Genomic DNA, 18,554 nt, shown 5'->3' with positions numbered 1-18,554 from the left:
CCGAAAAAAAAGACAAAAAGCAGCATAAAAGTAGTCTACACACTATATTTCCTATACAAGTCTTTTGAAGACATATAACAGATTGAAAGAGGAAAATAATTTAAAATATAAGTCATAGTTTACTAATAATCTCATGTGAAAAGAGACATTAACTACTAAACTTTCTTTCTGTTTTATTCCATTAAGGGTGAGAAATGTTTAATTTAGGCAATAAGAGGATGTACTGAATTAAAAAGTTGTCTTTAGGCCTCTAAACTTTAGTCCACTATTTCAAACAAACAAAGGGTTTCAGCAGTTATTTATCGCATTAGAAGAAAAACTAATGAGCTCAAGGCTAGATTATGAAAAGGCCTCTGTCAGTGTATCTGTAATCACACAAAGAAGCCATACAGAACGTCTTCAGCTGTATCCGTCTGTCACACTTTTTCAGAGATGATAGCAGGTGGCTACAAGGCAGATAATGAACGGACAACGAACATTATTATTGACATATCCAAAGCCAATATTTGTGCATGCTCACCTGCTCAGAACCAACATAACTGAACAACTGTGAGAAAATAAAGATAAACTCACAATGCCAACATTATTTGAAACATCATCAGCATCTTTAAAAAAAATAATTCATTTGTTAATGGCTTTTGTCTAATTTGTGTCCGATTGTACAACATTGAAACACTTCTGATGACGTTCTTTCAAACGTTCTATTGTACTCTGTACAGAACAAAAGCATGACTCAGATGCATCTCCATCTGATTTGTAATCACACCAAGCTTTTGAGTAGGATACAGTATACATTTGCATAAGAAATGTAACTCTATAATAGAATACTATGATAAAATGTCACTAAACATGCCTGTAATATCTGGAAAACTATCCTATTCTTCTCAATGGTACCTGATATGCGACTTGAAATCTGCCAATATTGCTTATGGGCACTCAGTTCTGTGGTTGTTTTGAAGCAATCACCTGAGCTATAAATGCCATGAGAAGACCAGCTGAAAATGATATCATGAAAACACTGACTGTAATTGCACCATAAAAAACATGCACATCCCCAATGCCTTCACTAGTGACAAACCTGAGCCCTATAAAAAAAAAAAAAAACTACTATAATATAATGAAACAACTTGTGATATTGCTTGCAACAAACAAAAAATGTCAGAATGCACAGTAACTTTTGAATAGCCGTTCATGTAGAAATATGCATTTTGCTGCCAAATGATACAGCATCTACAACAATACACAGCTACAGTATCTACCAGCATGGGCCATACGAACTAGCCTAACAATTGTCTAGGCAAGATTTAAATAAAGAAATGTATACTATATTCAACAATGACTGATGAAATTGATAAAAAGTAAAGATATTTACAACGTTAAAAGATTTATATTTAAAACAAATACTGATCTTTTGAACTTTCCGTTCATCAAAGTATCCTGAAAAAAAATGATCACGGTTTTCACAAAAATAATTAGCATCACAACTTGGGGAGCATCCTTGTGGAGCATAAAATACTTTCAAAAGTAAAGAGGAAGTTTTTTTTTTTTTTTTTTTAACAACAGAACGTTTAGCATATTTAGCAGCATCCGACTAATAATGATATGGGTGGCACCAAATGACAAAAACATAAAATGCCCACCAAAGAAAAGTATGTTCACTTGAATAGATACTGTGTCTGAATGGGTTAACAAACCCAAAGATCTGGTGGTAAAAACTGGCAGGTTTTATACCTTCATGTTCAGCAGTGGCTGTATTTCTTCTAAACCTAGAGGACACCCAAGTTGATGCCTCTAAAATGGTCACACTCCGTATCATATGCCAAAACAAGTCGTGGACCACGGGGGATAGAGTTGGATGTCAAATAGCCTGTATTAAAAACAGCTTTGCTTAGAAAGTAAATCCAGACAGTGGGTGGAGGACCAGACTTGCCCAGATCAAGTGGCTGGAGCTTAACAACTCATTCCTGAACAAAAAGCATAAAACCTTCAAAAGCTTGAAAAACGTGTGTAGTTCTTTATGCTGGATATGATAAGGGATGGTTAAGATGTTAGCGACGTGACTGTACACATGTGCACAACAATTTACCAGAGAGTGGAGAGTTGAAATTATATATCCAAAAATGTAATGTGCAGATCAAACAGGCAGCTGTTTAGTTTATTTCCATTTTAGGCCACAGATTGTTGAATTCCATTCTCGGTGGAACTGTTGTTAGTTCATTTTAGCAACAATATCATGCAATGTAACTGTAAGATTAACAACAGCCAAGCAATTTGTTTTTGGTGTCGAAGTAAATTAAAAATAAGGCAACATGGATGTGATCATTAGAGCAGACTTATCAATATTATTGCACTAGACACTTGCAATATAGTCGATACTATATAATACAATAATATTGTAAACTATAAGACTATCCTTACTTCTATTTTGCAGTAAGATGGCTGGTTAGTACGGCCCATTTAGCCCCGTCTGGAAAAACCAAGGAAAAACTATCTTTCTCCAATGATCATTTAATTGTAATTGCACATTTAAAAAAAATATTTCGTATTATTTCATATTGTATTTTTAATTGTTTACTATACACTAAAAAACATTTTTTTGTCTTGTTTTCCACACCAAATCCAAACCAGAGGTGTCCAATTCTTCTCCTGGAGGGCCATTGTCCTGCAAAGTTTAGCTCCAATCCCTATTAAACCTGAACCAGCTAATCAAGGGTCAACGTTTAAGTCCAATTTTGCATTTCCATCCCTCGCTAAAAAAATACACAAACGAAAATTATAATACACTAAACTATAACTGTGTAAAAAAAAAGTTTGCTTAAGGTAGCTACAATTATTAAATGCGGTTAAATATCAATATAACTACAATATCATACACTGGAGTTGTCTGGGCTGAGGATGCATTAGGCGCGACCTGCTGTGACGTCACAATCATGTTGCATTGTGGTCTATGGATCTGCCTGAAGTGTACCTATTGAGTAGACTCGCTCCCTCTGTCAAAAGTGAGGGGTCGAGGGTCTGTCCATATAAACTTTCCTCGCCCACTTGATGAAGCTTCAGAATGGTGGCAGGGATTCCCCCGAGGGGAAGTGCTTTGGGGAGAGTGTGTGTTGAGGCGAGCTGGAGCTAAACTCTGCAGGACAGTGGCCCTCTAGGACCAAGTTTGAACAACCCCGACTAAAACATTCTTAAATCAAGACATTTACTTGAGAAGCAATATGACTTAAGATATATGCTTATTTTAGAAAATGTTATAAAAATGACATGAGTTTTTGCTTTAAACAAGAAAAAACTGCCAATATTTATATGCCAATACAAACACCTTTTTTTTTTTAGAAACAAGACTTAATATCTTAAGTAATTTTGCTTCTCAATTAAATGTAGTTGATTTAAGAAGATTAAGAATACTAATATAACTTTTTGCAGTGCAGGGGTCAATGAACTATCCTATTACATACAATCCGTATTATTAAATGAATTTTCTGACAGGTATGAGAACTTTGAAACCTCAGAAATCCCACACTCTCAGGCAGATCATTTTAAATTGTAATTCACATGTAAAGTCATTCTCAGCACACACAGCTCGTCGAACCTCCTGGTTTGCGGTCTGCCAGGGATATTTTAGTGGTTACAACTTGTACACAGTTGGGTGTTCCTCTGTATTTACTGCCTCTGTGTTTATGGGGAAGTGCTGAATATGCATATGAGACTCAACAGGAGTCTTAAACCTGGCATCATCAAATACCTCCCTCTGAATCCACTCTTTGTACCAGGTCTCTCAATGAGGAGGGATTCACGTTTCTTCACTATAACCCAAATGAGAAACACCTGGCAAGGTAAAGCCTCATAACTTGCTCTCTTGAGGGTATTTCGCACCCTCAAGTGTATGGAGCATCTGTCCAACATTTAAGCCTATAGTGAGCTAACTTGCTGCCTATGTAGACTGCTACCTTCTAAGGCAGCATCCTAAACACTGTGGAACCTCTAAAATCTTTTGGAAAGTCATAGAAATGCTATCATGGATTTTTTTTTTTTTTTTTTACTATTGGGGCAAATGGAAACCCCAAAAATGATATTTGTTGTAATTTCTTTTTAATCACTATAAAAGTTTACCCAACTGCGACGACTTACGTTTCCGAACCCCATAAATGAGAAAAGGATCCATTTGAAATGCTCTACATAGGTAGCTTGTCGCAATGCATTATGGGATTGCCTTCTCCACAAGGACGCATGTAATGCTGCTTTAGAATTTGCCTGAAACAAGGTATTTAAGAATGCAACAAAACTAAGTCTTTTTTTTGGAACTGCTTTCATGTCAGGAGTAAACGCATGATACATCAAAATGCTTTGCCTTTAGGCAGCTAACTAGGTTATGGAACAAAAGATTTGTTTATCTGAACGACTAGCACTGTAATACCTGTACTGTAGCAATATCTTCATGCTCACAATGGAATTCCACCTGGGTCATGTGAAACTGCAGAATACGGCCAATCACATCCCCATGGCCTAATGACACAGAGCTAATTGTTTTTTGAGCAATAAAGCACAAAAAAATGTTAATACTGAAGCATATAAATGTACATGCCAGGTGGTTCAGAGAGCTTGGCTGCATTATTTATCTCTTTACTTTTATGACACTTGGCATGCTATGATGCAAACCCCCGATGGAGTGAAAACAGAATACATGCTGACTAAATTGCTTCATTGCTTCATTATCATGGAGGTGAATCGGGAAAGACATTTTGAGAAAAGTGAAGTTATTTAAATGGAAACCAGGATTGTCAGGCGTACAAATTGTAAAAGCTCAGGGATTTCAAACAAAGGCCTGAAATGCTTCAGGTTATGTAATAGGCCTACAAAAGTGAAGAAACAAAGGCCAGATGTGAACGTCTCCCCCTCTTTGATAGTGACTAATGCGTTAATGAGGTGGCAGAAGAGCTGGGTGCATTGGAAAAAGGCTAACATCATAACCAATATTTGCAGACAGAATACCATGAATAAAGATAAAGACATGATGATTTGAATAGACGTTACAAAAAGTACCATTCAAAGTCAATATATTTAATTTCCATATTCCATTTTTACACCATTAAGAAAGTGCATATTATTGAGTTTTTCCTTTGTATCATTTCATTTTTAATTCATTCAACATTTACACATAGCAGAGTGGTGTGCGATAATGAAAATACTTGTCATTCAAACATTAAAACCTCCCTTATTAGAAAAATAGAGAAAAACAATTTCTTCACCTAATTTAACCTTCGATTCTGAGTTCCGTGAGGTCATACGTGGCGACTCCTTGATGCTGAGGCTAAATGTGAAAACATACCTTTTATTGCCCCTGGCTAGCATATCGTCTATAACCATTTCCAAGTCTCACCGGGCTGAAAGAAACAAAATGGTTTTTATGTTCTCTTTAAAAAGAACTTCCTCAAAGTAAAGAAAAAAGTTTTTCTCCCTGACATCCAACTGGTAAGGTGTGTTTTATTGTTGCAGTTTAAAACATTGGCTCTAAAACAGGAAATAGTTGTATGATGAGATCATTTGATTTAAATTTGTGTGGTGGAATATGGAAATACTGCACCAATTAATAAAGAGAGGCAAAACCATTCAGCTTCGCTTAATCAAAGATGTTTCGAACAGCAATAAAAATGGTCTCCTTGGCAGCTCTGCGTGGCACAATCCAAACTTATCTATTCATTAGGTAAAAAATAAATCTGCTGAGCTCAGCACTTATATATTTTTCTTTGTTTCATTTCGGTTCTCTTAGACTTCAGGATTAATCAAATAATGAGAGGGAACAACAACTATAAAACAGAGGTCCAAGTTCTACATCCAATGGAAAATATCAATTCCTTCCAGGCTTTTTGGTCCAACTCTGTTGGAAAAAAGAAAAGAGAAAAAAAAAAAGGCAAAAAGAGAGGGCAAGGGCAAGGGAAAGTGAGTGTACTGCTTCACATCCAGTACCTACCTGAAGACATCAAGCCTGTCCAAGCAAACGGGTTCAATGATACAGTGTGTCAGTCCACCTCGGATGACTCCGACATCTGTTTTTTGTTTATGATTGTTTGTTTGTTTACATTATGAGCATGCCATGAACCTTACGTCGAGCAATTCGGCATCATTTTGCAATTGTGCATGGCATGTGTTTGCACACAACAAAAATATCTAACATCATATCCCCTTTCCACTTTTTAAAGCACCCCTATTATGCTTTTTTTAATACATTACATATAACATGCTGTGTGTAATATAGCTGCGTGTAATATAGCTGCTTGTGAATGTAAAAGGTTTGCAAAGTTTTAAAGATCAAAGTGCATGACAAATAAAGTTATTGTCTCCTAAAAGAAATAATCAATTCTGAATTGCTGAAACGAGTGGTCAGCAATTCTAGTCTCACTTCCTGTTACATCACTACAAAACAACGTAACACGCTTGCATAATGCCAGCCTATGGTCATAGTCATTAGCTATGTTTCCATCCAAAGTTGCAAATTTACCATATGCTCAAAATTGGAATATCGCATAAAACATTTGCGAATAAAGCACCGTTTCTATCCAGTCAGTCGAAGTAACAAAATCGCGGTGGTGATATATATATATTTAAAAAAAATGGAAGTTGATGCAGTAGGAGAAGCCACTATATATATATATATATATATATATATATATATATATATATATATACACACACACACTCACCTAAAGGATTATTAGGAACACCATACTAATACTGTGTTTGACCCCCTTTCACCTTCAGAACTGCCTTAATTCTACGTGGCATTGATTCAACAAGGTGCTGAAAGCATTCTTTAGAAATGTTGGCCCATATTGATAGGATAGCATCTTGCAGTTGATGGAGATTTGTGGGATGCACATCCAGGGCACGAAGCTCCCGTTCCACCACATCCCAAAGATGCTCTATTGGGTTGAGATCTGGTGACTGTGGGGGCCATTTTAGTACAGTGAACTCATTGTCATGTTCAAGAAACCAATTTGAAATGATTCGAGCTTTGTGACATGGTGCATTATCCTGCTGGAAGTAGCCATCAGAGGATGGGTACATGGTGGTCATAAAGGGATGGACATGGTCAGAAACAATGCTCAGGTAGGCCGTGGCATTTAAACGATGCCCAATTGGCACTAAGGGGCCTAAAGTGTGCCAAGAAAACATCCCCCACACCATTACACCACCACCACCAGCCTGCACAGTGGTAACAAGGCATGATGGATCCATGTTCTCATTCTGTTTACGCCAAATTCTGACTCTACCATCTGAATGTCACAACAGAAATCGAGACTCATCAGACCAGGCAACATTTTTCCAGTCTTCAACTGTCCAATTTTGGTGAGCTCGTGCAAATTGTAGCCTCTTTTTCCTATTTGTAGTGGAGATAAGTGGTACCCGGTGGGGTCTTCTGCTGTTGTAGCCCATCCGCCTCAAGGTTGTGCGTGTTGTGGCTTCACAAATGCTTTGCTGCATACCTCGGTTGTAACGAGTGGTTATTTCAGTCAAAGTTGCTCTTCTATCAGCTTGAATCAGTCGGCCCATTCTCCTCTGACCTCTAGCATCAACAAGGCATTTTCGCCCACAGGACTGCCGCATACTGGATGTTTTTCCCTTTTCACACCATTCTTTGTAAACCCTAGAAATGGTTGTGTGTGAAAATCCCAGTAACTGAGCAGATTGTGAAATACTCAGACCGGCCCGTCTGGCACCAACAACCATGCCACGCTCAAAATTGCTTAAATCACCTTTCTTTCCCATTCTGACATTCAGTTTGGAGTTCAGGAGATTGTCTTGACCAGGACCACACCCCTAAATGCATTGAAGCAACTGCCATGTGATTGGTTGATTAGATAATTGCATTAATGAGAAATTGAACAGGTGTTCCTAATAATCCTTTAGGTGAGTGTATATATACACTTTGCTTAGGTATTTCAGAATGAACAAAAACAGCATTTCGGATGCTGTGCAATGAGATCGGGCCACTGGTTGGTCCAGTTATGCTGTCCCATCGCAAAGTCACGTGTCTTTTTAGAGGTCATTGAGGAATTTATTCGGTAAATGTGTTTCCATCGTAGTTTATGCGCATGTTTTCTTATCGGATAAATTTATCCGACTCAGTTGAGCGCTTAAGTTTTTTGTGTGCATTTTTTAAATCTTGGCTTTTCCATCCAGCCCACGAACAACGTCTACTTTGACCCGCCCTCAAACCGTTGTAGATGCGGCCTGGAAGAGTTTGGTTTATGTTGTCACTGTTTTCAGCACTGTGAACCCACTTTGCATGCACTTCAAAAGGATGACATGAGGACTCGCGCTGGAATTGATGCAATAAAACCGACGCCATCATATCACAATGCACAAACCAGAGAAGAGTAGGTTCATGGAAAGGAGGGGTTTAGAGAGACTGAATCTTCGAACTAACCATTTCAGACTCTTTGAGACATGAGGTGACATGCAGTGAGAAAATTAAAGTGTTTTTTTACCTCGGATGCATGTAAACCTGTTGCAGGGGACCTCCAAAATAATAGCATAATAGGGGCACTTTAAAGGTTTCATTTTGCTATAATATTTGCACCTATCACAGCTATATATTCAAATACAATTATAAGTAAAATGTTGTGGCACTTTCAAAACTTAGCTCTGTTTGAGTATCCTGACATAACAACAATGGCTCAACCAAAATGGAGCTTGCAGATGGAATTACATTAGTCCCAAAAACCCCCCGATAATAATTAGCATTTAAAATGTTACGTAATTATTTTTGCTAATCTGTTTGGTGACATAAATATATAGTTTCAGTATTAACGTAAATCTCACCAATCTACAGTAGAGCTGCTAAACAGTTATTATCTAGAATTGGTCATACTTCATATCAGATTAATTCCAAAATCCATTTATCCAAATATTTACCTTTCCTTTGTTATGATAATAACAATGTACTACCTAAAGTCCTTTCAAACACTTCAGATAAGGCCATTATCTGTTCAGAAAGAAAGAAAGAAAGAAAGAAAGAAAGAGTTCAGGTGTTATATTGCAATTTTCTATACTATGCAGTAGTGACTTTCCTATCACCTGTCTAACTATAATTTGCACTGATTCTTGTCGTCTCCATAATCTCTCTTACCAAGAATCAAAGAATGTTGTAATTATTGCTATTAGGAAAGACTCTTTGATGTAATCGTTTGATGTGATATTACTGTCTGCTCTCATTAGTCAGGCTTGTCAAGTTCATTCTCTGTTACACTCACCTTAATGTTCGTCCCATAGTGTTGTAAATCCACTTACAGTTACTCTCTGTCCAACATCAGGTCTGGTTAATTAAATACAGCCTTTTATTTCTCTCAGAAGGCAATTTGTTTTGCAGCTGGCTTAACAAATTAAATCAAGTGCTAAGCATTTAAAAAGCACAATATTCAGTTATTTATAACATCAGCTAATGCTGAAATTACTATCACATGTGTGTACGTGTGGGAGAGTGAGAGCTGGGCTTTGGAGGGCAGCATTTGAAGGCTCTTTTTTGCAGCTGCATAGATAAAATCCTCTTCAGAACCGACTAAAGGGCTCTGAGAAGGACAACAGTTTAATCTTGACATGTTTTTGCCCACAGGAGCTTATGTTTGTTGAAGAACGCTGCCCTTTTTACTCCTTAATTACAACGTCTTGCATTATATTACTTCATATTTAGCATGCATTTGTAATTTAATGTACAATCTTGAACAATCTGAATGTCCTCAACACATGTAATGACACCAGATAATCAATCTGTTTCTGCACTTTTCAGACCAGATTGATATCAGTACACACAATGCTGTGTAATGCTGACCTCTAGTGTTAGAATATGGCACTGGACTCTAATTAGGCATGAATATGTGCCAACAGACTCTTTTATACAATGCATCATACAGGTTATTTTATCCTCAATTCCCTAATAGTCATTCAAAATACTTTTCCATCTACTCCACTGTCCACTGTTAAACATGTTGCTGGCAATTACGCCCTTACATTGTTAACATAACAGTGGCTTTATAATGGCAAAATGTAAACCAATCCCAAATGGTTTACTGTAATAACCTAAAAGTGACATCTTAAAAATGATAAGTTTATAAGTTTAATAATACTCACATGCTGCCCTTGTGCAAACTGTATGTTCTGAAACTGCAGTATGTCGAACTGGATATGCTGTTAAAATAAGAGACCGGGGTTAGTTGTCACACTTTTGCTCCAATAGACATTTCTCTGGGTGCATGTCGTTTTTTTTTTTTTTTTGCTGGTCAATATGACACGTGGGCTTAACTAGCTCCAGGGATTCATTATCTTGCAAAAATAATTTCGTTTTATAGAAGCCATTGTTGAAATACCTTAAAATAATTTACTGCACAAGCAAGAATCAGGGAGTTCAGCTGGTCATGTGATCTCAACATGGCCGCCCTCATGTGGAAACCCACTCCATCTAAAATAAACTTTTATGCTACAAATATGACTGGTCTTGTCATGTCATATGAGTGAACGTGATTTTAAACATTTACTTGTTCATATAAAACTTCTCAATCAAGCAAAATTAATGAATGCACATTTGAAATTGGCTAGTGTCTTACATTTTACATAAGATACATTTTATTGATACACTACATTGATCTTTTGTGGGGCACTGTTGACACCTGGCATTAAGTTATAACACAAACAGCCTATTTATTAAAGAATTGACAATTATAAATAATTAAAAAACATGATTTCTGCAACAAAAATGTAAAAGTAACATTAAGCAATATCACACAAGCAAAAGTGAATATCTGCATGCATGTCTGCACAGGTGTGATTCAGCTGTTGCCATGAGGCATGTAAATGTGTTCATGGAATTGTATCTTTTTAATACAAGAGTGCAAAAAAAAGTAAATAATAAAAAATAACTTACATTTTAAACAAATAATGGACAGTTAGTTCGTACGTTTCTTCTCCGTCAACGAAATTAGTTCCAAAACAAGCCAAGACATCAAACTTTCAGCATCCATCATCATCAGGAAAGCAAACCACATGCTAAAATGCGTTATGGAATCACGTAAACGAGTGGAACGGAGCAAAACTGATTTCCCTCACTGCGTTCCGTAATCACTCCGCACTAGATTCCCTCCGGATTTTCCATTTCACGTTCCACGTAGACTCCGACAAGTGTGGACAAAAAAAAGGCCAGTTGGATCTACCAAATTTATGCTAATGTGGTTTTATTTTATTAATATTCTAATTTAAGTTTTATAACAATTGTGCTTTTGTTTAATGTTTCCTGAGAATTAATATAGTGATTTTGCAACACACAGCCATAAAAAACACAAGGAACACTGGAAGAACTACGCAGTTCATTTTGAGCGCTGGCGTCGTTTTATTTATCTTGGGTAAAAACGTAACCAATCAGTACGCTCTCCTCCCAGCGGAGCGTTTTCATTGGCTAACACCAACACACAGATGCCCATACACGTGAGTAAACTTACGTAAGCCCGCAACGGACCAATCAGCGCTCTGAAATCCAACAGGAAGTTGTGTAGTTGCGTCGCTATTTTTCACTGTTACTCGTGTTTTGTCTAACCCAAGGAAAAAAAATCTAACTGATTCTTATTATTTATGCTTTGCAACGTTTCGTTTTCATTCCAGCAAATATGAAACATAACTCCAACGTCCCAGCATTTCTCACCAAGCTTTGGACCCTCGTCGAGGATTCGGATACAAATGAATTTATTTGCTGGAGCCAGGTAAATAAAAGCGAAAGACCTAACGTTACATGTTAGCATTTTAGCTTAACGTTAGCTTTCAGTGACACAGTTGTTTGTTATCCGGGTCCTGTGTGATCAGTTGTTTATTATGATGGATGTGTGTCAGATCATACATATGATAGAGTGCTGTCTGTGATATAAATGTTTGGATTTGTACCAATAACTTAATTGTTTTCATTTTTTTCACTTATTGATCAATAAGCTGAATCACAGTTCTTTAGTTCTGAACTGAGAACTGATAAGAATGTAAAATATACCTTGAAATGCAATGTAAGTCGTTTTGGAAAAAAGCGTCTGCCAAATGCATAAATGTATATGCAACGTTAGTTCTTTAGACGATTTCCATTGTTTCTTGCTATTAAATTAATCCTATAGGGCATTTATATATATATATATATATATATATATATATATTATTGATATATATATGTTATGTTATGCTAATCTAATTATTTTTTTATTTCTTTGTGAAGTCTGTTTTCTTTATTTAACAAGGTTCTTTATTTCTCTTTATAGGAAGGGAACAGTTTCCTTGTACTGGATGAACAAAGGTTTGCAAAAGAGATTCTCCCAAAGTTTTTTAAGCACAACAACATGGCCAGTTTTGTCCGACAGCTCAACATGTGTAAGTGGTTTCTCCACAAATTCTCCTCCTTCCTCATTGTTCGTCTGTAATCTGAAGTCAACGTTCCTTTCTTCGTCTCTTTGTTCATTTCCCTTGCAAACAGATGGTTTTCGGAAAGTGATGCACATTGATGCAGGCATAGTGAAGCAAGAGCGGGATGGACCAGTTGAATTCCAGCATCCATACTTCAAACATGGTCAAGATGACCTGCTAGAGAACATCAAAAGAAAGGCAAGACATCTTCATGTTGAAAATTAAGAAATACAAAAATCAGTTGTTGTTTTTTATGCATAGAAGACCTGAAACTAATTAGCAAATTTGGTTTTGCTGTTTAAAGATTATTTAAGATTAAGTTGATTGTTGTAATTCTTGATATAGGTGTCCAATGCACGGCCTGAAGAGAGCAAAATAAGACAAGACGATCTTTCTAAAATTCTGACAAGTGTTCAGAATGTACATGAGCAGCAAGAAACCATGGATGCTAGACTTGCCACCCTGAAAAGGTTAAGAAATACGCTTTTAGAATCATAATCTATGCTTGTGCTTTAAATGATCCTGTATTAGCTAAATTTATCTGTGTGCATTTATCCAGAAGTTAAGGGAATGGACTGATTATTCACTAGTTGTGCTTAATAATGCCCTGCAATGACTAATTTCTTTACCATTTAAACAGAAATTTTGCAACCGACTAGTCTATGATTTTGTTTTCCTCTGCAGATATACATGTCTTTTCAAAATATATTAATTTCAGGATGTGACATTAACATGACGTTAGTATATGCGTAGCCTTTGTAAAAATATATAAAGAAAAACATTAAATGTGCAAAAGGAAAAAAAAATAGCATCAGTATTGTTTAGTCTAGTCGTATCTAAACTGTTCGGCTAGTCTCACACATCCCTAAAAAACACTCGGAATGTCTTGGCAACTGCAAAAACTTTTCTGTTCTCTTTCCCTCAGAGAGAATGAGGCTCTTTGGACGGAGCTGTCAGACCTCAGACAGAAACATGCACAGCAACAGCAGGTCATAAAGGAGGTACGTTCTTCCTGTGCGCTACAGTTTTGCAACCAGTGCAATAGGCCCTATTCACATGACGTCACGCAACTTCCGTTTTGACACGAAGCGGCGCATTCTTACTTCCGTCAGCATAGTGGAATACTAGCGCCACTCGAATGGAGTACACCCAGTATTTGTATATCTTCCACAAATACAGTTCGAGGATGACGTCAGCTGCATACTTTTGTCTACGTTCACGACGAGGCGTTTGGCAGATCTCAAAAGAACTCGCCGATCGGCGAGATTTGCCGCTTGAAGTCGAGGGAGGAGTTGAAAATGGAGCACTGAAGTCGTGCTCTTTTCTCACCGTGTTTGTTGTCTTTAACAGTTGATTAGATGTATTTGTCAAATAAACACGTTTTAGACGTTTACATGTAGCAACATAAAGGCTTTTCATTCAATATTTTATGTACTGCTTAATTCAGCACCTGTATGTACAAGAATAAAGGTCGACATAAGTTTTTCATTTCAGTTTTATTTTGATAAGCATGTCATAACATTTTTAATATTACAATAAATATATTTGTACGTTAGGACTTTTTAATGTTATAAAAACATGAAATGTGGTCAGTCATGAAATAACCAATAATAATTCACAAATAAATAAGAGGACATGCATGTATATTTAAATTAAAATGAGGGATTTAAGTAATTGTAGATGTCCAATTAAAAAGTCCTTAAATGTTCTTGCAATGTTTCAAAGCAAAGCTTAACTTTAGTCATCAAGTGGATAATATTGGGTTTCCTTTCAGACAATCTGCATTAATGGATGTTAAATTTGCCATGTAACATGAAAATACTTAATATGAATAAAATATGACTCTGTCCATGTCATTTTTCCCATAGTAAAAAAAACAAAAACATTAGTCGTCGTTTGACTTTTTATTGCAGAACAAGACATCGCATACACAGAGGGTTTTCACCGTATACTCACTGTTACAGCCATTGCAGCATCAAATGAAATACACCAAATAAATGATCTAGGGAATAACATAAAATGAAAGCATAGAATGTGTTCAATCATTTAGTCTTTTCTATGCCTTACATAATTTAGAATCTTATTATATTACATCAGTTTAAAAGGGTATGTAAAATGATCTAAAAGGGATATTTCTGTCGTCATTTACTCAACCTCAAGTTGTTCCAACCCTGTATGAATGTCTTTCTTCTGCTGAACACAAAAGAAGGTCTTTTGAAGAGTATGGGTAACCCATATGGGCCCCATTGACATTCACATGTAACAGTGTGAAACTAATGTACAGGCTTGAATTCTAATGCCACTTTTTGCATTGCTCCTTCCAGCTGGTGCAGTTCATCTTCACATTGGCTCAGAACAATCGTTTGTTAAATTTGAAACGCAAAAGGTAAGACCAAGAAGTATGCCTACATCTAACAAAAGTACACAACCACTGTTCAAAAGTCTGGGGTCGTGTTTTTTTTTGTGAGAGAGAGAAATTAATACTTTTATTCAGTAAGGATGCAAGTATCCTGGAAAATCCTGTTTGTTTTTTACCAACAAACAAAAAAACAATGATACTAAAGTAATGATACTAAATAATCAGCTTTTCCATCATAGGAATAAATTACATTTTAAAATGTATTCAAATAGAAAGCATTTATTTTAAATTATAATGGTATTTTATAATTGTACTGTGCTTTTGTTCAAATAAATGCAGCCATGATGAACGTAAGGGACTTCTTTCAAATACATTTAAAAATCCTACAAACCCCAAACGTTTGAACAGTAGTGTATTTAAAAGTCATGATGTTGACCTTTGCTATTTTTGACCAAGTATCTTTGCTATTAAAGATGAGAATTGTAAGAATTAGAATTTTCCCGGTTCCAATTCCTTAAGGATTCTTTTAGTAATTTTGAGAGAGAAAGAATGTTTTTTTTATTTTATTTTTTATGTAATTTTAGTTTTGGATAAAACATGTTAATAGACTCCATACCTTATTATTAATATGCACCTTACTTGCTGTCTTGATTACAGGCCGCTTGCACTGAACAGTAATGGAAAGAAGTCAAAATTCATCCACCAATTCTTTGAGGAATCCATGGACCACAGCAAAGTATGTGTAGAAGCATCCGGGAGTGATTTGGTTCCATTCATTTTATGTCTCTTCTTGCTCGAAAGAAACGTGCTGTTGTCAGCTATTTTGTTACCGTAATGTTGCTATTCATTATTTTGCGTTTCTCTCTCTTGATGAGATTTAAGGCAGGGTTCACTTTGTGTGAAAGTGTCCTGCCCCTGGATATGAACCTTAAATTGTGAGAGTCACCGTCAGTTAAATTCACGTTGGTGGGGGACCGATTTATTTATATAAACACGATATTCCTCATTAATATTGAAACTTGGAAGATCTGTTTATTAGAGACTTATCCCTTGCCTTTGTTAGTCCGCAGTGAATGGACTCAATGGACTACAGAACAATTCCGACATTTCTGATGACGTCATCATCTGTGACGTCACAGACGAAGATCCAGAAGTTACAGATGGCCTATCTGTACCGGTTGACCAAGGGTAAGTATTTAGGAGTTGATTTAAACCTCTAGTCTTTTGCAGGAGGGAAATTAGAAATGAGTGTTCTTCTCAATTTCCTTCAGGGATGCTGAAATCATGGAAGTCGCGCAGGAAAGCAGCCCGACTGTAAAAAACGACAGCACAAACGGCACTGTAACAAATTCAACCACTCAGCAAGAAACAGAACCCAAAAGCAGCCCTGACCTTTCACAGACTAATATCGCTCTGCAACTGAACAAACCTTCAGGTCTAAGTTTAGAGGATCCAGTAAAGCTGATGGACTCCATTCTCAGTGAAAACGGCGCCATTTCACAAAACATCAACCTTCTTGGCAAGTAAGTTGCGCATATAAAATATAAGGGAAGCTAAGATTTAAAGTGCCCCTATTATGCTTTTTTAAATGTTACCTTTCATGTAGTGTGAAATATAGCTGCTTGTGAATGTAAAAGATAATGTCTCCTAAAAGAAAGAATCTATTCTGAGCTATTATCTATTAATCTCTGATCTATTAATTTCCTGTTACATACCTATGTAACAATGTAAGAAGTGTGAGATTTTAACCTGCGCTGGCATGCAGATCCGACAAAACATTTGCTTCATTGATTATCTCTCCGTGTGCCATAAGTTTGCTGACCGCTGCATTAGACCAATCACAACAGACTGGGCTATCTGACCAATCAGAGTAGAGTAGGCTTGCAGAAAGGAGAGGTTTAGTGAAACTTCATCTTCGAACAAACCGTTTTTTTTTTTTTTTTGAGGTGATGTGCAATGTATATTATGAGAAAATAATATTTTGACCTTGGATGCATGTAAACCTATTGTAGGAGACCTCCAAAACAAAATTAGGAAGAGCTTCTAATTAGCTATTTCTGCCACATCAGAAAAAAATAATGCTTTTGGGAGTCATAATTAACATTTGTGACTTAATCTCATAATTATAATTTTGACTTTTTACCTCAATTTTAACCTTTTCCTCACATTGTCTTAGTATCTTATAATTTTGACTTTGTCTATTTATAATTTTTTTAACAATATTTTTTCCCCCTTATGTGGTAGAAATGGGATTCCTTTAAAAATAAACTACCAAATAATTGGTTCAACAACAACAACAACAAAAAATCAAGCTCTCTCTCTCTCATTTATGTATTATTTTGACAGGTACTTCTGCTTTAAGCATATTTAATTAATATTTCATATTGTATTATATTTTTGACAGGTACTTCTGCTTTAAGCATATTTAATTAATATTTCATATTGTATTATCTTTTTGACAGGTACTTCTGCTTTAAATATTTAATATATTAAAATATTTAATATTTCATTGTCAATTAAATCACTACAGAGTAGAGTTGATGGACTATCTGGACAGTATTGACTGTAGTCTGGAAGACTTCCAGGCCATGCTGTGTGGAAAACAGTTCAGCATTGACACAGATATCTTAGAGGTATGTTTGGAGATTCCGTAATCTCTCTGTGCCTTGTGTACTTTTTTGAGGGGTTGAAAATGTTTAATAATTTTCAGTGACACGTCATTCAGCTGCTATAATTTAACATTTCATGATGACCTGTTGAATTTTATCCTGTGTTGTCATATTTTTGATAAAGCTTTTTTTAATTTTTGTTTTACCTTTAACAGGAAACTGGAACAAAAGAGAACATCATCAAAGCCAACAAAGGGAAGTCTGAGCCTGAAGACATAGGTAATTGTTGCATAATTCTCTGTAAATCATTTGTGTGCCATCGCTGTGCTGCATTTACAAGCATGTCGGTTTCTTAATTCAGATAAGCAGCTGATCCAGTACACGACCTGCCCTCTGCTGGCCTTCCTGGATGGATGCACCCCTCAGGCCCCATCGGATTCCGCAGTTGAAAACCTAAGCCTGCCTCTACTGCCCCAAAGCCCCGAAGAACCCACAGATCTGTTGGACGAGGCCCTGGAGACGGAGAAGCCTCGCAGCTCTCTGATCCGTCTGGAGCCCCTCACAGAGGCAGAGGCGAGCGAGGCCACGCTGTTTTACCTGTGCGAACTGAACTCTGACCTGTCATGTGTCGACACGCCACAGCTTGATATCTGAAAGCGAATTAGCATAGAAAACAGGGACCGGACCTTTTTGTAAATATTCATCAAAATGATATTTATTTGCCAGAATACTTGTTTTTGGTACCATCCATGAGTTTGTCATTCCTTAATTTCACTGATTTCTTTTTTTTACTGTTCACTACTAGATAGTACAGATACTGTTCACTTGCTAGCGTCCTTTCCACACTACATCAGGAGTTTGGGCTGCATCTATGTTGCTGGTTTACATTGCAGCTGTTTTGTCAAGCACGTGTTTTCCTGTGTTGTTATTGAGCAGTTCAAAAAATGTCATAGCTATCCTTTGTATATGTTATAGAAGTGCCTGCCTGATATCCTAATGTCACTATAAATAGACGTGAAGACTTATGGTTAGTCCCATAATGTTGGGCAATATACAGTGATTTCTTGTTACCGTGAGCTTTTTCATTATTAGCTTTGCAGTAGCATTAAAGGAACTCAAAGGTCAATCCTGGTGTTTTTGTTTTTTTCAGAATGAGCGGAGTT

General features: G+C 36.5%; 1 protein-coding gene across 1 annotated transcript; it reads left to right on the top strand.

Moving 5' to 3' along the window:
• Positions 1 to 11,499: 11,499 nt before the first annotated feature.
• hsf2 (heat shock transcription factor 2) lies at positions 11,500 to 18,517 on the top strand. The gene is made up of 12 exons (XM_084091531.1): positions 11,500 to 11,744; positions 12,282 to 12,390; positions 12,494 to 12,621; positions 12,769 to 12,893; positions 13,349 to 13,424; positions 14,748 to 14,809; positions 15,440 to 15,518; positions 15,846 to 15,970; positions 16,054 to 16,305; positions 17,313 to 17,415; positions 17,607 to 17,670; positions 17,753 to 18,517. Exons 1-12 carry the CDS (start codon positions 11,652 to 11,654, stop codon positions 18,043 to 18,045), a joined length of 1,509 nt encoding a protein of 502 aa, XP_083947657.1. The 5' UTR covers positions 11,500 to 11,651; the 3' UTR covers positions 18,046 to 18,517.
• The last annotated feature ends 37 nt before the right edge of the window (positions 18,518 to 18,554 follow it).

This window comes from Abramis brama (assembly GCF_963993115.1).
Source record: "Abramis brama genome assembly, chromosome: 18".
Taxonomy (NCBI): Eukaryota; Metazoa; Chordata; class Actinopteri; order Cypriniformes; family Leuciscidae; genus Abramis; species Abramis brama.
This window is presented reverse-complemented; position numbering and strand designations above follow the sequence as displayed.